General features: G+C 41.6%; 4 protein-coding genes across 4 annotated transcripts; all 4 read left to right on the top strand.

The window, feature by feature from the left end:
* Window positions 1-159: 159 nt before the first annotated feature.
* Window positions 160-1481, top strand: LOC115684110 (acid phosphatase 1-like). Its single transcript, XM_030608812.2, has 3 exons — window positions 160-652; window positions 754-963; window positions 1058-1481. The coding sequence occupies exons 1-3, from the start codon at window positions 252-254 to the stop codon at window positions 1233-1235; spliced, it is 789 nt and encodes a 262-aa protein (XP_030464672.1). The 5' UTR covers window positions 160-251; the 3' UTR covers window positions 1236-1481.
* Window positions 1482-9745: 8264 nt separating this feature from the next.
* LOC115683996 (acid phosphatase 1-like) lies at window positions 9746-14577 on the top strand. Its single transcript, XM_056320558.1, has 4 exons — window positions 9746-9816; window positions 10251-10685; window positions 13888-14097; window positions 14331-14577. The coding sequence occupies exons 1-4, from the start codon at window positions 9746-9748 to the stop codon at window positions 14506-14508; spliced, it is 894 nt and encodes a 297-aa protein (XP_056176533.1). The 3' UTR covers window positions 14509-14577.
* Window positions 14578-17346: 2769 nt separating this feature from the next.
* On the top strand, window positions 17347-19808 carry LOC130140636 (acid phosphatase 1-like). Its single transcript, XM_056320561.1, has 3 exons — window positions 17347-17814; window positions 19081-19290; window positions 19525-19808. Exons 1-3 carry the CDS (start codon window positions 17363-17365, stop codon window positions 19700-19702), a joined length of 840 nt encoding a protein of 279 aa, XP_056176536.1. The 5' UTR covers window positions 17347-17362; the 3' UTR covers window positions 19703-19808.
* Window positions 19809-23214: 3406 nt separating this feature from the next.
* LOC115684117 (profilin-5) lies at window positions 23215-24962 on the top strand. The gene is made up of 3 exons (XM_030608819.2): window positions 23215-23391; window positions 23967-24104; window positions 24602-24962. Exons 1-3 carry the CDS (start codon window positions 23269-23271, stop codon window positions 24734-24736), a joined length of 396 nt encoding a protein of 131 aa, XP_030464679.1. The 5' UTR covers window positions 23215-23268; the 3' UTR covers window positions 24737-24962.
* The last annotated feature ends 53 nt before the right edge of the window (window positions 24963-25015 follow it).

The following is a 25015-nucleotide window of genomic DNA, read 5'->3' as shown; positions in this document are numbered from 1 at the left end:
TGCATTATTGAAACAAAACAAACGATAAGATAGGTCCATGCGTTCACAATGATTGTTGGATGCACGTGAAGCGTGGATCAGCACATGTATACAGTGAAGATTGATCAGCTATTCATAACCAGGTTTAAAATAGGAGTCGTTCTTGACAGGATGTGGCCTATATAAAGGGCAACCAATTCTTGCATGCGTGCAAGTCATTAACCAGAGCCTTTTGCCTAATAATTCAGCTTCAAGATTAAGAGAGAGAGAGTATGAAGCCGACAAGCCTTGTCCTCCTCGTCCTCGCCATCATGATCCCGGCATCGTTGGCCCTCGCCAGCGAAACGCCCAACAAGATCCACCCGCTCCGGCCGCAGGCTGGCTCCGGTGGCCACCGCATCCCGGGCGTCTCCTGCCTGAGCTGGCGGCTCGCGGTGGAGACCGACAACATCCAGGACTGGGACCTGGTCCCCTGGGCATGCGAGAACTACGTCGGGCACTACATGCTCGGCCACCAGTACCGCAAGGACTGCAACGCTGCGGCGTGGGCGGCGTACGACTACGCCAAGGGGCTGACGCTCAAGAAGGATGGGAAGGACGTATGGATCTTCGACATCGATGAAACCTCCCTCTCTAACCTCCCTTACTATGCCCGCCCCGACAATGCATTTGGGTAACTTAAGGGTCTAAGGCAGACATGAATGTGTACAGTTCAGATGTACTTACGAACTAAATGAAAACATCTAGCGTTTTTAACGATATTCGATGATCCAGGGCAAAGGAGTACAACGAGACGACGTTTAAGGAATGGGAGCTGGAGGGCAAAGCCCCAGCTGTGCCAGCGATACTTGGCCTGTACAAGAGGCTGCTGAAATTGGGGTTCAAGATCGTGTTCATCTCCGGCAAGTCCGAGAGCTTGAGGTCGATCACTGTCTACAACATGAAGAAGGTGGGCTACTACACTTGGGAGAAGCTCATCCTCAAGTAAGCAGAAGCAACCTCACCATCCAATCTTCGACGATTTTTCTACTTACTCCTTTCGACCTAAACTAAAACAGCAAAACACTCATCGACGCAGGCAAACATCAGAATCCGGGACGACAGCAATGGTGTACAAGTCGAAGCAGAGGAAGGAGCTTGAAGAGGCAGGCTACAGAATCCTGGGGAACATGGGAGACCAGTGGAGCGATCTGCTGGGGACTCACGTCGGGAACCGCACCTTCAAAGTCCCAAATCCGATGTTCTACATCGCCTGAACCTCGGATCACTTTTTCAAATCATTCAGCTTCGATCATCGTATGTCGGAGTCTATGCCCCGCTAAATTTGTAGTATTGGATAAGGTCAATAAGAGCTTAAGGTAGATTCCCTCGAAATGCTTTAATGTCTTGTCCTTATTGCGAAGGATGTTTCAACTACCACTCTTTTATCTAGTACTATGATGGATATGGCTTGTCTCTATGTCCAATTAGATGTGCAATAATTGTGAGGTACATTTGCTTAAGTCCATGCCTCTAACTCTTTCACTCTCAACAAAGCCATTGAACTTCGAACTCGTTTAAATACTTGACTAATCTCCATTAAGTGTGACAACAACTCATCCCGCGCGTATAAAATAATTACCGAAGGACACTAAGCTTCGTCCTCTTGAGAGTGGCTTCGAGAGAATCCATGAATAAGACAATTGGAAACTAAGCCTTCATCAAAATGAACGCGCGTTTATCGCTTGAGCAACAAAAGTGGAATCGATAGATATCGCTGGATATGTGGACAAGAGACCTCGGCATCATCCTTTGGTTGAGAGGATAAAAGGGGGAGTATGTAAGCCTTTTGTGAGTTAAACAAGGGATCGATTTGTAGATTAATGGAATGTTTATGTAAATCTCGAACTCCAACGATTGCAAAGCGTTAGGTCAATTACTCAAACGAGGACTCAAAATCCAATTATGTACATTCATTGATTCTGATCCATTTATTAAGCCTAAAGGAGTTTCAGACTACGTTCATATATGCGGTATACATGTTTATCGAGTTTTTCTTTGATCCAACGATGGAGGACATTGGACTACGTTCATATATGCGGTATACACGTTTCCATGAAATAATGTGGAGGGACGAGGCCACACACAAAGTAGAATTTGACGAACAGGGAGACTGCACACTTGAAATAAACCGGGTAGAATTCAAATTTGATAATATGTTAGAAAGTCTAATCCAAAAGTTTAAACCGATAAATGAAAGAAGATCACGTGATACAAACGCCATAGACATACGATTTGGGATACTTTAACGTGATCAATCATGGGCAGACGAATAATTTGGTTGATTAAAGAACAGCTCGAGTTAATCAAGATGACCGCCTCTTTTCCGCTTCATATGTTAGAATCTAATCGATTATGTTGGGCAATCTAAGTCAAGATGTAATATTTAAATGTACATCATTGTAGGAGATTTGTCCAGTGGCTAATTAATAATTATAAGCTGATTAAAAAATTAACCCGCGTCCTTTTCAAATTATTGTGGACTTGCATTTGTTTTCTGGACCGAAGGAAAACGAGACAAATCTATTTATCTCGTGCACGTTTCATGTGCTTAATTCTTAAAAACCATTATTGTCGTGTGGGCTGTATTATAATTAATTATGAAAAGCATCAGAGATTAGAGATAGCATATTCCATTTCCATCTTCCGGTAAAACCATTCAACTTTAATAGCGAAAGACCGTAAAAACAGAGTAATTATGGCATTCTCTATAGGGGTAATGATACAAATAGTCTCTAAACTTTGATCAATGTGCCACGTGATATCTGAACTTTTAATTTGTTTAATCTGGTCTATGAAGTTTAGCACAATGTGCAATGTGATCCTTGAACTTTCAATTTGTTCAATGTGGTTCACATGGTTAACTTAGTCCCTAAACTATATAAAAATAATCAACGTCGTCTTTCCATTAATTCAAGTTCAGGGAATACATTGAACATTTTCATATAGTTCAAAGACTAAACTGAACATAAACTAAAAGTCCAGAGATCACATTGAACAAATTAAAAGTTCAGCGACCACATTGGATATTAGGCCAAAGTCCATGAATCATTTGTGTCATTTTTCCTTTTCTAGATGGAAACACTCTGGCTTCTCTCTTCGTCTATAATATTTTTGGTAACGGCAAGATTTTCCATTTTCATGGAATATTTCTATGAACTATTTTTTTTTGTCTAAATTGGTTTTGTTATCCTTTTTTGTAAAAATAAAAACAGACCCTTAAGCAAGCACGATTAATGAATGGAACTATACATTATTAACCTTAAATTTACAGACTATAATTATTATTTACATCGAATCAAGTCAAAGATTCACATTCTCCAGCTCTGGCACATGGGGCACCTTTTCTTTCTTCCAGCAAGCAATTATAGGCCTCGAAAATAAAAGCAATCATTTGGTTGAATAATACTTTTTTGACCAATTCCTTTCATTATATCTAATTTCTTGAAATTGACTCCAAGCTAAGTTCTGCTTTTCAAATGACAATCACATGGGACTTGGCAGATTTCCCCATCTTCCTTCCCCCCCTTTTTTTTTCGATTAAATAGATCACTTATTAAATCTGAAAAGAAGTGTTTATTAACGGTCGCAATGCATATGTCTATTTTGTAGGAACCTTAAGCATCTCCAAAATTGATTTTTCTTTTTTTTGTGACTAAACGGTATGCCCGTAGCAATTGAAGTAGGAACGGAAGAAATAGAAACAACTTTCGAAACCGGAAGAAATGAAAATCGGAATCGTGTACCGGTAGAAAGATTTTCCACTACTTAGCTACGAAAATATATGGCAATGAAATAGGGATTAAGTAGAAAATGAGTGACTAAGTGGTAGAATTGGTAGCTAGAATTTCCCCACCACATCTTCTTCCAAATTTGGACCTTAAGCTCCATTTAAGTTATGCTTCTTTTGAGTATTGATCATGTACGAATTGGGTTCAAGCTTTCCCTAACCCCTTCTCATCAACAGAACCGGAAGAAATATTAGATATCCATGGACGACATCGAGGTATGGCATGGGTACATTAGATATCGAAACGATCGACTACCCTCCACTCTTTCTTTTTATCGGGACCATGTTAATTAACAAGCAAAATTGTGAAAAACTACAGTTTCAACACAATTTGCTAAGAAATTGAACGCCAAAAGGATCTTGTATGCAGTGATTGTGAGCGAAAGTGTCTTTGCTGGTTCAAACTATTGCACTGCCAAACTAGACAAGAAGCCTGGTTGGTCTTTATTAGACCGTTGGATGTTAGCGTACTATATACCAATCACTCATAAATCGTCGCAAAAAATTGTTCCTGTGGAGGGAGCAATGCACAGTAATGTGATAAGGACCGCACATCTAGAAATATTCAAAGGTGTATGTATATATTATATATACAGACGGTCCAACAAATTTTGTGGCATGACTATAAACAGTAGCAAACAAAAGGAGGATCGAGTGGTCAGTTTTGAGAAGAGAATCCAAAGCATCTGCCAACAATTTTGTCAGACGGATAGCGTGATCTTCAAATATCGTGCTTTTCCATGCTACGATTCTCGTTTCAACTACTAACGATTACATTAATCCTTTCTTTAAAACAAGGACATTATTGAGATCTCCCCCACGGATTTGATAAGCTTATTATAATAAACGTTTATCTCAAAGTTCGTATCTTATGTCATAACCCCAAAAGGAAAAGAAAAACAAAAAAGCTACGTAGCATGAAGTTACTGTAGAAGAATAAAGATTTCTAAAAAAACCTTCTGTGTGATGCCTTTTTTTTTTCTTACGTTTACAAGGCTATATGCACAAATATATATATAGAAGCGAACCAATCCTAATTAACCTACAAATCAGGGAATATACATAAAAAGAGTATAAACCAAGAAGAACTCTTCATATTTTAGCTCTAATAGATAACTCACGCTAACACTCCCCCTCAAGCGAGTGAGAAGATGTCTTTAATATCTTACGTTTACAAGGCTATATGCACAAATATATATATAGAAGCGAATCAATCCTAATTAACCTACAAATCAGGGAATACACATAGAAAGAGTATAAAACAAGAAGAACTCTTCATATTTTAGCTCTAATAGATAACTCACGCTAACACTCCCCCTCAAGCGAGTGAGAAGATGTCTTTAATATCTAGCTTGCCAAGTGAGCTGTGAAAAGCTTGACTCGACAAGGACTTCGTAAGAACATCCTCCAACTGATCTTTAGATCTGACAAAAGAAAACTTTATAACTTTATCATCCAAGTTCTGCTTGACAAAATGCCTATTGACCTCAACATGCTTAGTATAGTCATGTTGAACTGCATTGTAAGAAATTTCAATTGCGGCTTTATTATCACAAAATAGTCTCATCTCGGACTCAGGTGAGAAACAAAGTTCTGTCATCAACCTTTTTAGCCATAGTAGCTCGCATAGACCTTTAGCTACCCCTCGAAGTTCTGCTTTAGCACTTGACAAGGCTACAACGTTTTGCTTCTTACTCCTCCATGTTACCAAGTTTCCTCCCACAAATGTGAAATAGCTTGACGTAGACCTCCTATCAGAGATACTACCTGCCCAATCCGCATCCGTAAATCCCTCTACCTCAACTTCACAAAGAACAACCCTTTTCCTGGAGCTGACTTCAAGTAGCGCAGAATCCGAACCACAACATTTATATGTTCTTCACTCGGAGCATGCATAAATTGGCTCACAATCCCCACATCATATGCAATATCAGGACGAGTGTATGACAAATAAATCAGTCTCCCTACTAACATTCGGTATCTATCTTTATTGGTAGGCACTTGATCATGAAACTCTCCGAGTTTATGATTTTGAACTATAGGCGTGTCAGCAGGCTTACACTCCAACATTCCAACCTCAGCTAATAAATCTAACACATATTTTCGTTGAGATAAGAAAATACCTTCCTTCGACCTGGCTACTTCAATTCCCAAGAAATATTTCAGGCATCCCTAATTTTTCATCTCAAACTCTTTGGCTAGCTGCCCTTGAAGGTCTGCAATTTCTTCTAGATCATCCCATGTGATGATCATATCATCCACGTATATGATCAATGTTGTCACTTTGTCCTGTCTACGCTTCAAGAATAATGTATGATCAGAATTACTTTGATTGTATCCATACCTCTTCATCACTGAGCTAAATTGACCAAACCACGCGCAGGGTGATTGCTTTAACCCATATAATGACCGCTGGAGTTTGCACACCACATTTGACTGATCAGCACACGCATACCCAGGTGGGACTTCCATGTATATTTCTTCCTTTAGATCTCCATGAAGAAACGCATTCTTCACATCAAACTGATGCAAAGGTTAGTCCAGGTTCGCTGCAAGTGACATCAAAACCTGTATGGTATCCAGCTTTGCAATTGGAGAGAGTGTTTCTTGGTAGTCCACACCATAGGTTTGGGTATATCCCTTTACTACCAGCCATGCCTTGTACCTCTCAACCGACCCATTTGTTTTGTATTTGACTATGAAGACCCATTTGCACCCTATTGCCTTCTTCCCCTTCGGCAGCTCTACCAGTCTCTAGGTCTTATTTTCTGCAAAGCTTCCATCTCCTCTTTCATTGCCTGAACCCACTTGGGATCCCTCAAGGCTTCTTGTACTCCACTAGGAACATGAATTGCGGAGACATTGGCCACAAATGACTTAAAATGTTTTGACAATCTCCTTGTCGAAACATAATTGGTAATCGGGTACTTCGAACTTCGTTTCTCCACAACTGGTGAGTACCTATTAAGAGCCTTGCCTCGATTGTGTCAGTTGGGTAATTTATAACCAATAACCTCATCAGTATCAACTAGAGAATCATGTATGATAGAACTTACCTCAAGAGTATCCTTAGGAGAATGGTCGGGTACTAAAGAGGGGATATTTTGATGAAGAGAGGACTGTTGTTGAGGTTGTTCTTGTGTCTCTTGTACTAAAATACTCTGCTGGTCACATTCATTAAGAAGTTGTTGCTGGTTTTGATGTCCACTACCCGGATCCACAGCCGGACCTACTGTTCGTCCTACAAAATCATCTGACGTCGGTGCTGCTAGACCATGCTATTGTGAGTCACATGCACCGCTAGTCCCTGCCATCATGCTACCTTCCCACCAATTTACCCTTTCACCATGGATCTTCCCCTAAAAGGTACTATTGGTGGCAGGAAAGACGAGTTCAAATTCAACAAATGTGACGTCCATGGTCACATGAGTTTTCTTTGTGTCCGGATTGTAGCAGCGATAGCCCTTTTGGTAGGTTCCATAGCCAAGAAAAACACATTTGACAGCGCATGGGTCAAGCTTTGTTCGCTGATTCTTATGCAGGTGGACGTAGGCCACACACCCAAATACCTTAGGAGGTAAAGTTAAGACTGAGATAAGTGAGACATGCGTCGAAAGAGCCTGTAGCGGGGTCTAGAATGCCAACACACAGGAGGGCATGCGATTCATCAGATGCACAGTAGTAACTACTGCCTCATCCCAAAACCGATTCGGAACCTGCCCACCCACTAGGAGTGCCCTCGCCGTCTCCAGGATATGATGGTTTTTTCGTTCGGCAACACCATTTTGCTGGGGTGTCTAAGTGCAAGAGGTCTTGTGAATTAACCCATGGTCTTGAAAATAACCTATGAGGTGTTGGTTAATATATTCGCCGCCGTTGTCGCTGCGAACGACACGGATTTGAGCTCCAAATTGAGTCGTGACCATGCGGTGAAATACATGAAAGATTGTCCCTACTTCATCTTTATGTTTCATTAAATATAACCAGGTCATTCTGGTACAGTCATCCATAAAAGTTACAAACCAACGAACGCCAGGCATAGTAACAATTGGTGAAGCAACCCACACATCAGAATGTATTAATGAAAAAGAAGTTGGGCTCTTATTAAAACTCAATGGAAAAGAAGCACAATGGCTCTTCACCAAAATGCAAGTCTCACAGTGAAATTCAGAATCCGATAAACTACTGAATAAGTCTGGAAATAATTTCTTTAAATACCCAAAAGAAGGGTGTCTTAAACGACGGTGCCATAACCAAATTTCTTTCTCCTTAGCAGTAGACTAACTGTGGGTGTGGTATACTCGGCTTTTAGTGAAGTCATCAACAAAGTATAATCCCTCCCTCTTAGTACCATGTCCAATAATCTCCTTCGTGAGGATATCCTGAAATAAACGAAAGGAGGGATACATGAGTACGCTGCAATTCAATTCATCAGTGATTTGTCCCACAGAGAGCAATTGGTTAGATAAGGATGGCACTAACAAAGTGTGAGATAATGATAAAGATGGGGAAAGTTCAACACTGCCAGCCCCCAACACAGGAAAACTACAATCATTAGCATTATATATATTGTCTTCTCGGAGCGGTGTGACGCGGGAGATCATCAGGATGGGGTGTCATGTCATCAGTAGAGCCTAAATCAACAATCCACCCATCTTTACCTCCAGCCTGAGAAGTACTAACAAGCACAAACCCATTGTTAGGATCGAAATCAAGTGCAGCAGTGGAGTCTACTTGCTGCACCAAAGATAAGGACGAATCACCTGTGGTCAAGGAAGCATGTCCCCTGCCCGTCAGATTGTCAGCCTTCTTTTTAGCCTGTTATTCCTTCCACCACTCAGGATAGCCATGCAACTTGAAACAAGTCTCCTTCGTATGTCATGAATTCCCGCAATGAGTGCAACCCCCTGCTGCTAGCGGTTGCAACTTAGCTCTCGGACCAGTGCCAGAGCGCCCTCCCCCAAGCGTAGTAGAACCAGGAACCATTTGTAAAGTAGCATTTCCGAGGCCGAATTCTGGAAATTGCGAGCCTGTTTTCCTACCACGCGACACCATAGCGGCAGTGGTGGGAGACTGTGGGTGTGCCATCATAACAGCCTGGCGTCTTACTCGTGCATAGGCTTGTTCAACCGCAAGAAATGGTTGCATCTGCAATACATCAGCCCGGACCTTGTCGAGGCGATCATCCAGTCCATCCAAGAACAAGTAAACACGATCTTCCTGAACCAAGGTGTTGTATCTGTCAATATCCTGAGCGCAGGTCATGGGATTAGACCGGCAAAAATCAACTTCTCTCCAAAGTCCTTGAAGATCATTATAATACTTTTCAATGGGTCCGCCCGCCTACTTCAATCGGGTTAGGTGTCGCTTTAAACCGTGCACCTGGGAGACGTCAACTCCATCAAAGAATGTCGTAGCTACCGCATCCCAAACCGCTTTTGAGGTGGGGTATCGGATGAAGTTGCCAATCAGTGCGGGATCCATGGAATTGATAAGCCAACCCTTCACAATTGAGTCATCAGTCTTCCACTTCCGGAAGCCAGGATCATTCGGAGGAGGTTAGGGAAGAACCCCAGTAATATATCCCAACTTGTCTTTGCCAGAGATGTACATCTCGACAACTTGGGACCAAAGACAATAATTGCTTCCATCTAACTTGGCAGCAATCGAGGGAGCCGGAGTTTCAACATGAGATTGTGGGACATGATGTTGGGACAGTACCTGGATCAAACGCTCAATAAGAGCATCAGTATTCGAAGTTTCCCCTTGTGCTACCAGGGGAAGAACATCGTCGGTTGGGTTTTTGTTTGCCATAACATCGTCAGTTGGGTTTTTGTTTGCCATAGAGTTGTATAATGGCAAGAAACAAATGTGATGGTGGGATAAAATGACGCAGCAACCGCACGCTATTAGCACGGAATACGACAATCTACAATGATGTGGATGGAATTTGTTGGTGCGGCACCCATACTGATGCAGCACGGTTGCAGCAATCTTCAAGAAGTCTGGTTGGAGCAGCGACGAAGGTCGCGGCAATGGAGTCTGAGTGATCGGATCAAGTATAGAGTCCCTTGATCAGTGGCTCTGATACCATGTAGAAGAATAAAGAATTCTAAAAAACCTTCTGTGTGATTCCTTTTTTTCTTCTTACGTTTACAAGGCTATATGCGCGCGCGCGCGCACACACACACACACACACACACACACACACACACATATATATATATATATATATATATATATATATATATGTAGAAGCGAACCAACGCTAATTGACCTACAAATCAGGGGATATACAAAGAAAGAGTACAAAAAAAGAAGAACCCTTCTTTTTTTGGCTCTAATAGACAGCTCACGCTAATAGTTTATGACAAATAATTATAAGTTCTTATCATGTAGAGGTGATATAGAGCCTATTTAAATTAGCGCCCTCGCGATATAGCAAACCAGAGATTATACCTACCTACCTCTCTCTCTCGAGAGGCAAAAACAGGAAAAAAAGAATGCTGGCACTGCTTATCTTCGTGGCCACGATCCAAGGCTCGCTCGCCGGAATCCCCCACGAGATCCACATCCTCCAGCCGCAGTCGAGAGCCGCCAGCGAGCGTGTGCACGGCTTGTCTTGCCTGAGCTGGAGGTTGGGCGTGGAGACTAACAACATCAAGAACTGGGACACGGTCCCACGAGAGTGTGAAGGCAATGTGGGTCACTACATGCTGGGGCATCAGTATAGGGAGGACTCGAAGGTGGTGGCACGAGAGGCCGTGCTCTACGTGAGGAGCCTGAAGCTCGCTGGAGACGGCAAAGACGTGTGGGTGTTCGACATCGACGAGACCTCGCTCTCCAATCTCCCTTATTATGCGAAGCATGGATTCGGGTATGTCACAAATGCATTAAGCTTTCGTTTTCTTTGTTTCCTCCTTCATCTTATCAGTCCAAAAAGGAAAAGAAAGTGATTTCACAAGTCCTGTTGAAGACCAAAGCATGTGTGTATTTTTTCAAAGTTGAAACCGAATGGCCGAATAAATTTCTTCGAAGAAGTCGTGTTTGGTTGATTGGATCGGCGGTTTTTCGCTGTCGAAAGACGGTTATAGGGGTAAAAACTAAAAAGCACCATGGGATTACCATCTTAACTACAATTAGTCTATCTGAACTTACTTTGTATAGATTTTTAAAGCGAAGACTCTTTTCCCTCTATCCGCAAATAGATTATGTTTCAATGATAATGCGGGTTTCGTCGATTGCTCAGCCTTGTTCACGTGCCGGTATTGGGTACTTGGAATGAGTTCGTATATTACAATTGGCCGTCCTCAGGAATATGGTGGTCATTGAACAAAGGATATGTATCATCTATGTTCATCTCATGAGACACAGTCAAAGTATCGTAAAGAAAAGATGAAAGAGGAGATCCATATGGAGATAGATGGTAAATGCTTTATGTTTTAAGAAAGCATACTCTAGCAAAATAATGTGGTCGACATCTTGTCTTTTTAACCTTTCTTCCCCTTTAGATTCCGCGATGATATAGACGCAAAAATAAGTTGTTGGACCTACCCGAGTAGCAGAAGCTTCAAGAAGCCTAATAAATCAATGCAGAAAGGAGATTTTGCCAAAGTTGTGTCCTTTCTTGCGATCTTTGAAAATCAACGTGGAAGGCAAAATACATATGATATTGCTCTGTAGTTTGCTGTGATGTCACGAGTCACAATGACAAGTAAAGAATAAAATAAGAGAATGCATGCTCGTTCACTTCATATCTTGTCTTAACTGGTGCGTATATGTCTCGAAAGTTACGTTGGAGATTAATTTGAATGAGCCCTCACAAGAAACTGCGCCAAGATCGACGATGAATATGTTATGCAATTGATAATATGTTTTCTCTCTCGTTGAAGAAGCTCAATATCCAAGATGATTTGCCCTTCCCGGGTCGGAAACATAAGATTGATGATGTCGGATTTGTTGAAGCAAACGCGGAAAAGCAAACACAGAACACGAGGATTTACGTGGTTCGATCACAACGTGATCTACGTCCACGGGCGAGGCAAGACAAGATTCCACTATAATCAAAGAGAGTACAGTTTTCAGAAGTCGAAACAACGACAAAAGCTCACGGCTCATAAAACTCTCCGAAAACAAAATTCGCTCTGTATAACAATGAGAAAACCTAGCCGCGGTATAAATAGTGCTCCCAAAAAAAATTTCCTCAGGGGCGTAGCCCCCGAACCCCCGAAACATTGGTTCGTTGCTCCAGCTCGGGCGAACCGCCATAGAGATTTGTTCACTTGCTACGAGTTGGGCCTATCGGCCCAACTCTCCGCGTCGCGAACTAAATCTCAATTTTCGGGTCGCACAAAAATATGTCGGGTCGGGTGTTAAACCGGACCGAGAACATAAAATTCAAGACATATTTAACAGGATTAAAGCCGTAAACGGGCTGTCCTTGTCATTGCCTACATGATTTCCGGGACACTCTGAGAAAAGAGAGACAGCTTTCCCTATTCATGACAGGACATAAAGAACTAAAAGTAATCTTGTTCCATTTCTAGGGTCTTTTCTGTAGGAAAAAACTCTCCTTTTTCTATTCAATGAATATGTTTTCTGTACATTTACAATGTATATATAGGACATATGACAACCCTAATTAGGAGATATACAATAGGAAGGATTCTATACTAGGAAGAAATCTATACAATAAAAAAGCCTAACAAATAGGCTAAAATAGCTCACGACCACACTCCCCCTCAAGTAGGTGCAAAGATGTCTTTGATACCCAACTTGATAAGTGAGCAATGAAATTCTCTACTTGACAGAGCCTTTGTCAATATATCAGCTAACTGGTCTTCAGACTTGACAAATGGTAACTGGATCACTTTTGCCTCCAAATTCTCTTTGATGAAATGTCTGTCAATCTCCACATGTTTGGTTCTATCATGCTGAACTGGATTATGAGCAATATTTATGGCTGCTTTATTATCACAAAACAATTTGATTTCCAAACCTGGTGGATACCCAAGCTCAGTTAGCAGCTTTCGAAGCCATAGAAGTTCGCATAACCCCTTTGCTACACCTCTGAATTCAGCTTCTGCACTAGACCGAGCTACAACATTTTGTTTCTTACTTCTCCATGTAACAAGGTTGCCTCCCACAAATGTAAGATACCCTGATGTAGACCTCCTGTCTGTCACACTTCCAGCCCAATCTGCATCTGTGTAACCTTCTATTTCAAGGTGGCCATTCTTTGCAAATAGCAACCCCTTTCCTGGGGCTGACTTCAAATATCGAATGATGCGCCACACAGCACTCATATGATCCTCACTAGGTGCATGCATGAACTGACTCACCACACTTACTGCATGAGCAATATCAGGACGTGTATGTGATAAGTAAATCAATCGACCTACTAACCTTTGGTATTTCTCTTTATTAGTAGGCGTCTGATCAGGGTACTCTCCAAGCTTACAGTTTTGTACCATAGGAGTGTCTGCAGGCTTGCAATCTAGCATGCCAACTTCGGTCAAAAGATCAAGAACATACTTCCGCTGAGACAAGTAAATCCCTTCCTTCGACCTAGCAACCTCGATTCCCAGGAAATATTTCAAACCTCCCAAGTTCTTCATCTCAAACTCGCTTGATAATAATCCCTGCAGTCTCATAATCTCTGCACTATCATTGCCTGTAATAATCATGTCGTCTACATATATGATAAGAGCTGTCATTCTTCCTTGAGCACCTTTTAAGAACAAAGTATGATCTGAGTTACTTTGGGAGTATCCATACCCTTTCATAGCTGAGCTAAAGCGACCAAACCATGCACGAGGGGACTGCTTCAACCCATACAATGATCTTTCCAGCTTACAGACCATGTTCGGCTTATCTGCGCATCTGTATCCAGGTGGAAGCTCCATATAGATCTCCTCCTCTAAATGTCCATGAAGAAATGCATTCTTCACATCAAATTGATGCAAAGGCCAGATTTGCCACATATCTATCTCTGATTTGCCACATAGAAGTTGTGCTTTGGTGGGTATTGTAATTCGTTTTCATGGATAAAGTAACCGGTTTAATCACTGAATATGCAGAGTGGAGCCCTACAATGCAACGTCGTTTAATCAGTGGGTCCTGAAAGGCAAAGCACCAGCGCTCCCAGAGACGCTGAAGCTGTACCACGAAGTGTTGAAACTGGGGATCAAGCCCATCTTCCTCACCGGAAGAAGCGAGGACCAGAGGAAGATCACTTCCTCCAATCTCAGGAATGCCGGGTTTCACAAGTGGGAGATGCTCATCTTGAAGTAAGCACACACCTTCCAACTTCTTATCCACCCAAAACACAACGAAAGAGCAAGAAAACTCTACAAAATCATCGTTCAATCTCAACACTTGACGTGATTAATTAAGTCTTAGCATCTGCACTTCATCCATCGAAGCATCCCATCTCTCAAAACAAAGCACACAACCTCATGCCTTACGGCATTCACCAGTCATTCCGTATCGAAACCGCATTCACCGGTCATTCGGGTTGCAGGGGATCGGATTACTCGGAGACAACGGCGGTGGTGTACAAATCAAACGAGAGGAGGAAGGTGGAAGAGAGCGGGTACAGAATCATTGGCAACATCGGAGACCAATGGAGCGACGTGCTCGGAACCCATGCTGGCAACCGGACCTTCAAGTTGCCCGACCCCTTGTATTACATTAGTTGATCACTTTCCATCTGATTCTCTTCGTTGATCAAGGGCCCATTTTAACTAATAAATCTCTTGAGATGAGCGGGAATATGCATTAAACTTGTCAAAATTGGTCATACATCCATTTTTTAATTAATATTTTATGGCTGAGTTGTCATATGGATTATTTATATTCAATAAATAAATTACAAATGGGTTTAGAATAGCAAAACTCAAAATAATATGCGTGTTAAATAGATTCACAACTTACCCAGCTCACCTTTATGGCTCTCTCTTTACTCTCTCTCGCCCGCACTAAATCTCTCGCTCGCTCAGTTTGCGCTCTCACCTTAGTTTGGATATGAGTTTTCCAAAATTTGATTAAATATGGAAGCGTTTTAGTAATATGGTTCGGAAATGTGTTGGGTTGAGTATGGGTCACTAGATTTGTATTGCATAAAAATTCGCCACTTTGGGTCAGACCATTTTCAATCCAAGCCAACCCACCCGTTTGACGAATCTAATATGCATTGATTAGATGTACCTAAAAGCAATAAAAAAAAACTTTTGATAGCAAAAGTTGATTAGCCTTAATCGATTTTATTAATAGAAACGTTCAAACATTTACAGGTTATATTTGCTTCAATTTACTCACCCACCCAATAGAAAAATTTGGGTTGTGTCCCTACTTAATAAGCAATCAAGTTATATTATATATTTTTCAATTTATTGACTCATTTCGTGTTATGTATGACTATGATGGTGGAAGTAATACCAGGTAACATCGCATTATATTATATTGAACAAAGCTCATTAAATACTTTGGAGTCACTTATTCCACGAGATAACAAATAGTCGGAATTACGGATTACAAATATGTTGATATTCATTTTCCATTACGGAAAAGTTGCTGGTCACCTCGAAAAACCATTTACGAGAGATATTTATAGGGACAAGTGCACTACAAGTCCTAAAACTTGTCACAAAAGTGCATTTGAGTCCTAAAACTTGCAAAAAGTTCATTTGAGTCCTAAAACTTGTCAAAATAGTTCATTTGAGTCCTAAAGTTAACACCGTTAGGTTTACTAACGGAAAATGCTGACGTGGCGCTGACGTGTCATTTTTAATTATTTTTCTTGAGACACGTGGCGCCACGTCAGCAAAAATAAAAATAAAAATAGAAAAAGCTGAAAAAAAACCAAAAAAAGGAAAAAAAAAAAAAAAAAGAACCGGCGGTGGCTGCCGCCACAGCCACCGGGAAGGACCGGCGGAGGTCGCCTGGGCCTTCCCGAAGCCCGGCGACCCTCGCCGACCCCGGGCGAGTCCCCTGCGAGGGCTGGCGACCCTCGCTCAGATCTGGGGCAACCTTCTCTCTCTCTAGTTTCTTTCTATATCAGCGACAATTTTATGCACCGCACGGAGATTACGTGTGTGTAGAGACTTGCCATTTTGAGTTGGCGCATACCTCGCTTCAATAAGATTATATCTCTACGTCGTTCTCAAATTTCCACTTTGTACGCATCATAATTAGCTCCATGGATCGCCCAAGATCTGAGCGAGGGTCGCCAGCCCTCGCAGGGGACTCGCCCGGGGTTGGCGAGGGTCACCGGGCTTCGGGAAGGCCCAGGCGACCTCCGCCGGTCCTTCCCGGTGGCTGTGGCGGCGGCCACTGGCGGTGGCCGCCGGGCTTGGCCACCGCCGGTTCTTTTTTTGTTTTTTTCTTTTTTTGGTTTTTTTTTGTTTTTTCAGCTTTTTCTATTTTTATTTTTATTTTTGCTAACGTGGCGCCACGTGTCTCAAGAAAAATAATTAAAAATGACACGTCAGCGCCACGTCAGCATTTTCCGTTAGTAAATCTAACGGTGTTAACTTTAGGACTCAAATAAACCATTTTGACAAGTTTTAGGACTCAAATGAACTTTTTGCAAGTTTTAGGACTCAAACGCACTTTTGTGACAAGTTTTAGGACTTGTAGTGCACTTATCCCATATTTATATATATGAAAGCTCACTACTGCATGAGTATGTTACCACATATAAATTCTTGATTTTGTACGTGAAAAAACGTGAATAGTAATTTTTCTACGTGCTTAACATTTGAAAAACATTTTCTAAAAAAATGAACAATTTGAAAATATTTTTTAGAAAATGATCGTTTGTATCGCTTGAAATAATTAGTCGATTGAAAATGTTTTATTTTCGACAACAATTTATGTTAATGGAAGCCCACATCTCCGTTGTACTCGGCAAGAGTCTAACGTGAAAGAAAAAGAGTATATTTTCCATTATGAACTATCAAGAAATTTAGGAGACTGACTCTGAAAATGAAGACCATGGCCAGATTTTGAGCAATGATATCTGTCTACACGAAAATTTGCGTTCTGCTTTTTGCCTCAAAACTATTGCATGCTTCAACAAACATGTCGGCTCTAATTAACCATGTTCGGAACTAGAGAGATTTGATCGGAAAAGTTATCCAAAATAGGAGCATGATCGAGCCGAGTCGATACACTATCAAGTTCAAGCTCGACTTGCGTAGGCGACACGGAAACTCGATTCCATCTCGATCGAGTGTGAAAACCTATGCTCGAATAATCAAATAGTATAGGTAAAAATATCGGTATTTCATTGATTTAAAAGTAAAAGTTCATACTGATTTTTATTTATATTTATTTTTTATTTTTTTTAATTATTTATATATTTGTTTCCCTATAAAATTTAAAAAAATATTTCTTATTTTTTTTTTCTTATCAAATAAAATAGTAATAGAAAATATTTATCGGGGGTAGGTCTTATATAAATTAAACGGGCCAACCAGGAATTTTAGGAATAAGATCTTTTAGATCTCTTTCCTTTTTGTTTTAACAATTCCCTAATATCATATAGAGGCGATGTGTAGAGCCAATTCAAAGAAGCGCCCTCGCGGTATCGCAAACCAGAGATCAAACGGCAAATACAGGAAAAAGAGAATGTGGGCACTCCTCATCTTTGTGGCCACCATCCAAGGCTCCCTCGCCGGAATCCCCCACGAGATCCACGTCCTCCGGCCGCAGTCTGGAGCCGCCGGTGAGAGCGTGCACGGCTTGTCTTGCCTGAGCTGGAGGTTGGGCGTGGAGACTAACAACGTCAAGAATTGGAAAACGGTGCCGCGGGAGTGCGAAGGCTATGTGGGTCACTACATGCTGGGGCATCAGTATAGGGCGGACTCGAAGGTGGTGGCGCGCGAGGCCGTGCTCTACGCGAGGAGCCTGAAGCTCGCCGGAGACGGCAAGGACGTGTGGGTGTTCGACGTCGACGAGACCTCGCTCTCCAATCTCCTTTATTACGCGAAGCATGGATTCGGGTATGTCGCAAATGCAGTAAGCTTTCGTTTTCTTTGTTTCCTCTTTCATTTTAAAGGTCCTAAAAGCATAAGAAAGTGATCTCAAAATTCGTGTTAAAGACCAAAGCATGTGTTCATTTTGGCAAGATCGAAACCGAGTGGCTGAATGAATTTCTTCAAAGATGTCGTGTTTGGTCAATTGGATCGCCGTCTGTTATAGGGGTAAAAACTAAAAAGCACCCAGTGATTACCATCTTGACTACAATTAGTCTATCTGAACTTACTTAGTATAGATTTTTACAGCGAAGACTCTTTTCTCTCAATCTGCAAAAAGATTATGTTTCAATGATAACGTGGGTTTCGCCGATTGCTCGGTCTTGTTCACGTGCCGGTATCGGGTACTTGGAATGAGTTCGTATATTACAATTGGCCGTCCTCAGGAATATGGTGGTCGTTGAACAAACGATATGCATCATCTATGTTCATCTCATGAGATTCAGTCAAAGCATATAGTAAAGAAAAGATAAAGAGGAGATCCATATGGAGATAGATGGTAAATGCTTTATGTTTTTAGAAAGCATACTCTTGCGAAATTATGTGGTCGACGTCTTATCTTTTTAACCTTTTTCCCCTTTGGATTCCGCGATGATTGAGATGCAAATGAGTTGTTGGACCTACCCCGAGTAGCAGAAAGGAGATTTTGCCAAAGTTCAGTCCTTTCTTGCGATCTTGAAAATGAACGTGGAAGGCAAAATACATACGACATTGCTCTGTAGTTTGTCTGTGATGTCACAAGTCACAACGACAAGCAAAGAATAAAATAAGAAAATCCATGCTCGTTCACTTCATATCTTGTCTTTACTGATGTATGTATGTCTCGAAAATTATGTTGGAGATTTATTTGAACGAGCTCTCATTAGAAACTGCACGATGACATGCATGTGATAATATGGTTTTTACTCTCGTTGAAGAAGCTCAATGTCCAAGTTGATAGATTGATGATGTCGGATTAAAGCTGTAAACCGGCTGTCCTTGTCATTGCCCACATGATTTCCGGGACACTCTGAGCAAAGAGAGACAGCTTTCACTGTTCATGACAGGACATAAAGAACTAAAAGTAATCTTGTTCCATTTCTAGTGTCTTTTCTTCCAAGCCTGATATGGTTGAACGCAGAGAAACGCAATCATATCTATCTCTGATTTGCCGCATAGAAGTTGCTGTGCTTTGGTGGGTATTGTAATTCCTTTTCATATATAAAATAACCGGTTTAATCACTGAATATGCAGAGTGGAGCCCTACAATGCAACGTCGTTTAAACAGTGGGTCCTGAAAGGCAAAGCACCAGCGCTCCCAGAGACGCTGAAGCTGTACCAGGAAGTGTTGAAACTGGGGATCCAGCCCATCTTCCTCACCGGAAGAAGCGAGGACCAGAGGAAGATCACTTCCTCCAATCTCAGGAATGCCGGGTTTCACAAGTGGGAGATGCTCATCTTGAAGTAAGCACACACCTTCCAACTTCTTATCCACCCAAAACACAACGAAAAAGCAAGAAAACCATACAAAATCATCGTTCAATCTCTACACTTAACATGATTGATTAGGTCTTAGCATCTATGCTTCATCCATGGAAGCATCCCATCCCTCGAAACAAAGCATACAAGCTCATGCCTTACTGCATTCGCTAGTCATTCCGTAATCAGAACCGCATTCGCCGGTCATTCGGGTTGCAGGGGATCGGCTTACTCGGGGACAAAAGCGCTTGTGTACAAATCAAACGAGAGGAGGAAGGTGGAAGAGAGCGGGTACAGAATTATCGGCAACATCGGAGACCAATGGAGCGACGTGCTAGGAACCCATGCCGGCAACCGGACCTTCAAGTTGCCTGATCCCTTGTATTACATTAGCTGATCACTTTCCATCTGTTTCTCTTCATTGATCGGGGCCCATTCAGGTTCATGGTCATGTCACTACCAATAAATCTCTCGAGACGTATGGGGGTGTGCATTAGACCTTTCAAAATGGATCATACGCTTATTTCTGAAGCCGTATCTGATGGGTTGAGTTATTATATGAATTAGTTATATTCAGTAAATATATCATAAATAGATTTAGAATGGTAAAATAAAAAATAATATGAATATTAAATGGATTCACAACTTACTTAGACTTATCGTTCTATCTCTCTCTTGCCCTTGATTGATCTCGCGCTTGCTCGCTCCGAGCTCTCATCTCAATTTAGGTATGAATTTTCTTAGATTTGGTTAATTACGGAAGTGTTTTAGCAATATAGTTCAGGTTGGATATGTGTCGGGTCATGTGTATACCACTAAGTTTGTTTTGCATAAAAATGGGTCAATTTGGGTCGGATCGTTTTCGACCTGACCCACCCGCTTGACGGGTCTAGTATGCATTGATAAGATGTACCTAAACATCTCTTATCATTTAGACATTTAAATCTCAAGTAATAACAATAAACTTTTGATAGGGAAAGTTGATTAACCTTGATCGGTTTCATTTAATAGAAACGTTCTAACATGTACAGATTATATTTGATTTATTTTATTCACCCGCCGGATTAAAAAAAATCAGGTTACTTCCCTACTTCTTAAGCAAGTAATCAAGTTAAATTATATCATTTTTCAGTATATCGACACATTTCGTGTTATGTATGACTATGATGGTGGAAGTTATACCAGTAACATCGCATAATATTATATAGAACAATGCTCATTAAAAACTTTGGAGACACTTATTTTGTGTTATAATAAATACTCGGAATTACAGATTACAATTATATCGATATTCACTTTCCATTACGGAAAAGTTTCTGATCACCTCTAAAGACCATTTACGAGAGATATCCGAAAATTCGCTACTACATGAATAAGTTACCACATATAAATTCTTGCTTTTGTATGTGAAAAAGATGCGAATAGTAATTTTTCTACGTGCGTAACAATTTTCCATAACGAAAAGGTAATTTTCTACATCCCGTAGATAATTCCTTTCTTATGAAAAGACACTGATCAACTTGGAAAATCACACGTGTTAATCGGCAAAACAAATTTTCAAGTTTTTTTTTTTCTAATCTGATCCAAGGATTCATATTCTCTCCATTATAAATTTAATAAATCACAATGGCCAGCGATCCATCTCCCAACAACTAAAGAGTAAAAGATGCATAGTTTTATAGATCAGTAAAAGATGCATAGTTTTAAAGATGCATAACCATAAGTAAGATGTTTTTTTTTTTTTGGGTAAGGACCATAAGTAAGATGTTTTTTTTGGTAAGGAGGGGAAGATCATAAGTAAGATGTTGGTATCTATAAAATTCGATATTTCTTTTAGGTGAAAATCTATATTTTTTTACTTGTCTATTTATTTCCCCATCCATTCGTGAGACTTTTAGGCTCCGTTTGTTTCGCGAAAAATGAACGATTTGAAAAATGTTTTCCTAATGATCGCCTGTATCGCTTGAAACAATTAGTCAATTGAATTTTTTTTTATTTTCGATAATAATTTATGTCTAAACATTTTCAAGAATGATAAAAACTTTTTTATATTTATTCATTTTTGTAAGCGGTCATTTTTAGGAAAAAAAAATTCATATTGTTCATTTTTCACGAAACAAACGGAACCTTAATTTGTTTAATTAGCCATTAAAGTTATATAACTCTTTAAATCAAGTCTTTTTGCGGCACTAATTTCTGTCAATGGGAGCCTACGTCTCGATTGTACTTAAGGGTGAGCAATAGGACCTAGCCGGAGCAGGAATCACCCGAATCGGACCAAACCAACCAATTTTGAGCGGTTCCAAGGATGGAACCACCCACCTGAACCGCCAGGACTGGACTGACTATTTTTTTTATTTTTTTATTTCTTAAAAATAATTAAAGAAATCCTAATCACAAAACACTCGCTCTTTCCCCATTCCCTCTCACACTCACTCTTTCCTTCCACGCCTCTCATGCTTGCTCTTTCCCTCTCGGCTTCCACGCCTCTTTCACAATCACAAACCCTAATCGCTCTTTCCCTCTCATGTCTCTCTCGCTCGACTATCACCCACGACTCATGGTTCTCTCAATCACTCTCTCGCTCAACTCTCAGACAACGCCACCCTCTCTCGCCTAAGTTGCGTCCCTCTCGCTTGAGCTCAACGCCTCCTCTTGCGGTTTAATCTCTAGTCTCGACAGTTGCCTCCCTCTCTTGCTCCGTTTTTTCGCATCTAATATCCAATGCTCTGTTTTTTGCTCTTTTTCATACAAAATGCAAATTATAGGCTAACAGGTTGTGTGATTGCGTGATTTTGCAGTTTAGGATTTTGCTTATAGTGGTGGAAGTGTTCATGGTTTTCAAAACTTGTGAGGTTACGTGATTCCATTGGACCACCAGGGAACGGTCCGGTCCGGTCCAATTCCAGGACCAAGTGGTCTAATTCCCGATTCCATAAATTGGTAATTGGTCTCTATAGTCCGATTCCTGATTTTTTGGTAGGAACTAAACCGCCCGGAAATCAATCACCCCTAGTTGTACTCGGCAAGAGTCTAACGTGAAAAAAAAAAAAAGAGCATATATTTTCCACTATGGACTATCAAAAAATTTAGGAGACTAACTCCGAAAATGAAGACCACAACCAGATTTTGAGAAATGATATCTCTCAACACGAAAGTTGCATTTGGCTTTTTGGATCAAAACTTTTGCATGCTTCAACGAACATGTATGCTCTAATCAACCATATTCGGAACTAGAGAGATTCGATCATAAATATTATCCAAAATGGGAGTGTAATCTAGCCAAGTCGATACACTATCAAGTTCGAGCTCGACTTGCATAGGCGACATAGAAACTCGATTCAATCTCAATCGAGTGTGAAAATTCATGCACGAGCTCTACTCAACTATAAAATCGAGATACTCGTACTTGGCTCAACTCGGCTCGAGTACAATTAATTTATCAAGGAACTCGAGCTCGAGCTCGACCCCGATCTTTTCAACGCTTGAATAATGTGAATATGTTATGTAATCTTAAGGGCATTTGTGCCTATTTTGACTAATCTAGAGTGTATTTTTTAAAGAAAACAACGGAAACTCAATCACGCACGCGAGCCTATCAAGTTAAGAACCGGCGAGCTCAAACTCGACCCGACAAGATATCCGAACAGATCAAAGCTCGAGTTCGGCTCGAAATCAATCGAGTCGATCTCGAGTAATTATCTGAATCGAGATCGAGCTCCAGCTGTTCGCGAGTGTACGGTGGACGGCTGTAATCTCCTCAATTCACAGCCACACCGAATCACGAGATCGCGTCCCCACGTGGACGGCTGTAATCTCATCACACGGTGCACGGTAACTGCGGCGCACGCGCACCGCAGACGATACGTCCTCGCCCGCTATATAAGCCTCGCTCTTTCGAAACCCGAGAGGAAAGCGAAAGCCGAACCAGATAGAGAGAGAGAGAGAGAGAGGGGGGCGAAAATGTCGTGGCAAGCGTACGTGGATGATCACCTGATGTGCGACGTCGACGGCCACCACCTCGCCGCCGCCGCCATCGTCGGCCACGACGGCAGCGTGTGGGCGCAGAGCTCCGCATTCCCTCAGGTCGTTCTCAAATCTATGCCTTCCGCCGTCGCGGTTTCCGGCTCGGATCGCGATCGCCATTTCGCCCGCGAAGTATTTGATCGATCGATCTGCGTTTGATCCGTCTGTTGGTCATGATTGCATGAGTGGCGAGATCTTAGATGCGTTCGTCGCCGCCCGATCTCGTGTTGACGATGCCGTCGGATCGGATCGATCTCTCGTTCGGTTGATTTGAATGGATGGATCGTCGTGCGTACTTGTCGTTTTCGTCTAAGATCGATCTCGATGATTCTTGACGTTCTGCATTACGACGTCATTGGATGATTCGATGCTTGTTGCGCTCCCGTTTTTGCTGGGGTCATCGGAAGAGGAGCAGGGATGAGTCCGATTGCATGATCATTTCGCTTCTTTATCGTATCAATTTGATTTGACGGAATAGTGTTTAGCCGGAGCTAAATTTCTCTGTCGATATGCGGCGGCGGAAACGGGCTTTGTGTTCGAGTCGCCTTCTTGATAATGTGACTGAAATGTGTACTTTCTCTGCATCGTGATGAGATGATGATGTCGCGGCATCCCTTTGTTCTTCTTGTCTCCAGTTTAAGCCGGAAGAGATCGCCGCCATCCTGAAAGATTTCGATGAGCCTGGCTCGCTTGCTCCGACCGGGCTACACCTTGGTGGCGTGAAATACATGGTTATCCAGGGAGAGCCTGGAGCTGTTATTCGTGGAAAGAAGGTATGCGGGTCTTCTTCTTCTGTTCATGAAACAGTAGGAGGATTTGACAATGCAAGTAGTGTTTGTCTGGAAATGAATGTAATTGAACGAAATGAATTCGTCGTCCCATAACTTGCTATTGGATAAGGGGCCATCGTGCCTATGATTGATTCCGCAGGGTACTTCGAACTCTGTTCCACTTATAAATCATTCCTTCATTGTGCTGGACAATTCATACATCATCTCGAGTGCATTTCGACGACCCATTGTTGCCTGACTTTAAGTTAAAGTGGATATGGGAGACGAAGTACATTTTCAGAACTAGTATGTGTCCCCGTCTGACGGATTCATGAGCTTAAAGCTTAAGACTTGAACGGCCCTCTTCTATCAGTCATATTAATCCAACTTTAGGTCCGAATCACTTAGACTTCTGTGTCCTCGAGTCGAGCAGTACTACAGCTGTTGAAGCTGATTACTACAGAATTGTCAAGCGTGCTATTGTTTCCACTGATTTGCAGGGTCCTGGTGGCGTTACCGTGAAAAAGACCGGCCAATCCTTGATCTTTGGCATTTACGAGGAACCTTTGACGCCGGGGCAGTGCAACATGATTGTCGAGAGGATGGGAGATTACCTGATCGATCAGGGCCTGTAAATCTCTGCGCTGAAGCTTTATACCTCTTTACAGATTTTGACTCGACTTCGAGGCTTGCGTCTTCTTCCTTGCTCAGCTGAGACAGGGAGCAAGAGTCAATTGGAATAACCATGTCAGGACTAGAACAGTCTTTCATGTTCAAGTCGTCCATGCATTTTTCTTTATCTATATGTATATCAAGTTGATCAATTCTTATAATCATGGCCCAAGTTTGGTTTTTTCTAAATGATTCTGAGAATCAATACTATGATGTGATGTGATTTGAACAGAAACTTTGTC

This window comes from Syzygium oleosum, unplaced genomic scaffold (genome assembly GCF_021117445.2).
Source record: "Syzygium oleosum isolate NSW1041296 unplaced genomic scaffold, Sole_v2.1 Sole_v2.20, whole genome shotgun sequence".
NCBI classification, from domain to species: Eukaryota; Viridiplantae; Streptophyta; class Magnoliopsida; order Myrtales; family Myrtaceae; genus Syzygium; species Syzygium oleosum.
Note: the sequence above shows the minus strand (reverse complement) of the source record. Positions and strands in the feature narration are given on the sequence as shown.

Excerpts from the sequence above, each read along its gene's own strand:
- LOC130140636 (XM_056320561.1), top strand. The coding sequence starts at position 17,363 with ATGTGTAGAGCCAATTCAAAGAAGCGCCCTCGCGGTATCGCAAACCAG. Across the intron at positions 17,815-19,080 it reads TACGCGAAGCATGGATTCGG|AGTGGAGCCCTACAATGCAA; the intron begins GTATGTCGCAAA and ends CTGAATATGCAG. Across the intron at positions 19,291-19,524 it reads TGGGAGATGCTCATCTTGAA|GGGATCGGCTTACTCGGGGA; the intron begins GTAAGCACACAC and ends TTCGGGTTGCAG.
- LOC115684110 (XM_030608812.2), top strand. The coding sequence starts at position 252 with ATGAAGCCGACAAGCCTTGTCCTCCTCGTCCTCGCCATCATGATCCCG. Across the intron at positions 653-753 it reads CGCCCCGACAATGCATTTGG|GGCAAAGGAGTACAACGAGA; the intron begins GTAACTTAAGGG and ends TCGATGATCCAG. Across the intron at positions 964-1,057 it reads TGGGAGAAGCTCATCCTCAA|GCAAACATCAGAATCCGGGA; the intron begins GTAAGCAGAAGC and ends TCATCGACGCAG.
- LOC115684117 (XM_030608819.2), top strand. The coding sequence starts at position 23,269 with ATGTCGTGGCAAGCGTACGTGGATGATCACCTGATGTGCGACGTCGAC. Across the intron at positions 23,392-23,966 it reads AGAGCTCCGCATTCCCTCAG|TTTAAGCCGGAAGAGATCGC; the intron begins GTCGTTCTCAAA and ends TCTTGTCTCCAG. Across the intron at positions 24,105-24,601 it reads CTGTTATTCGTGGAAAGAAG|GGTCCTGGTGGCGTTACCGT; the intron begins GTATGCGGGTCT and ends ACTGATTTGCAG.
- LOC115683996 (XM_056320558.1), top strand. The coding sequence starts at position 9,746 with ATGTGGATGGAATTTGTTGGTGCGGCACCCATACTGATGCAGCACGGT. Across the intron at positions 9,817-10,250 it reads AGCAATCTTCAAGAAGTCTG|CAAACCAGAGATTATACCTA; the intron begins GTTGGAGCAGCG and ends CTCGCGATATAG. Across the intron at positions 10,686-13,887 it reads TATGCGAAGCATGGATTCGG|AGTGGAGCCCTACAATGCAA; the intron begins GTATGTCACAAA and ends CTGAATATGCAG.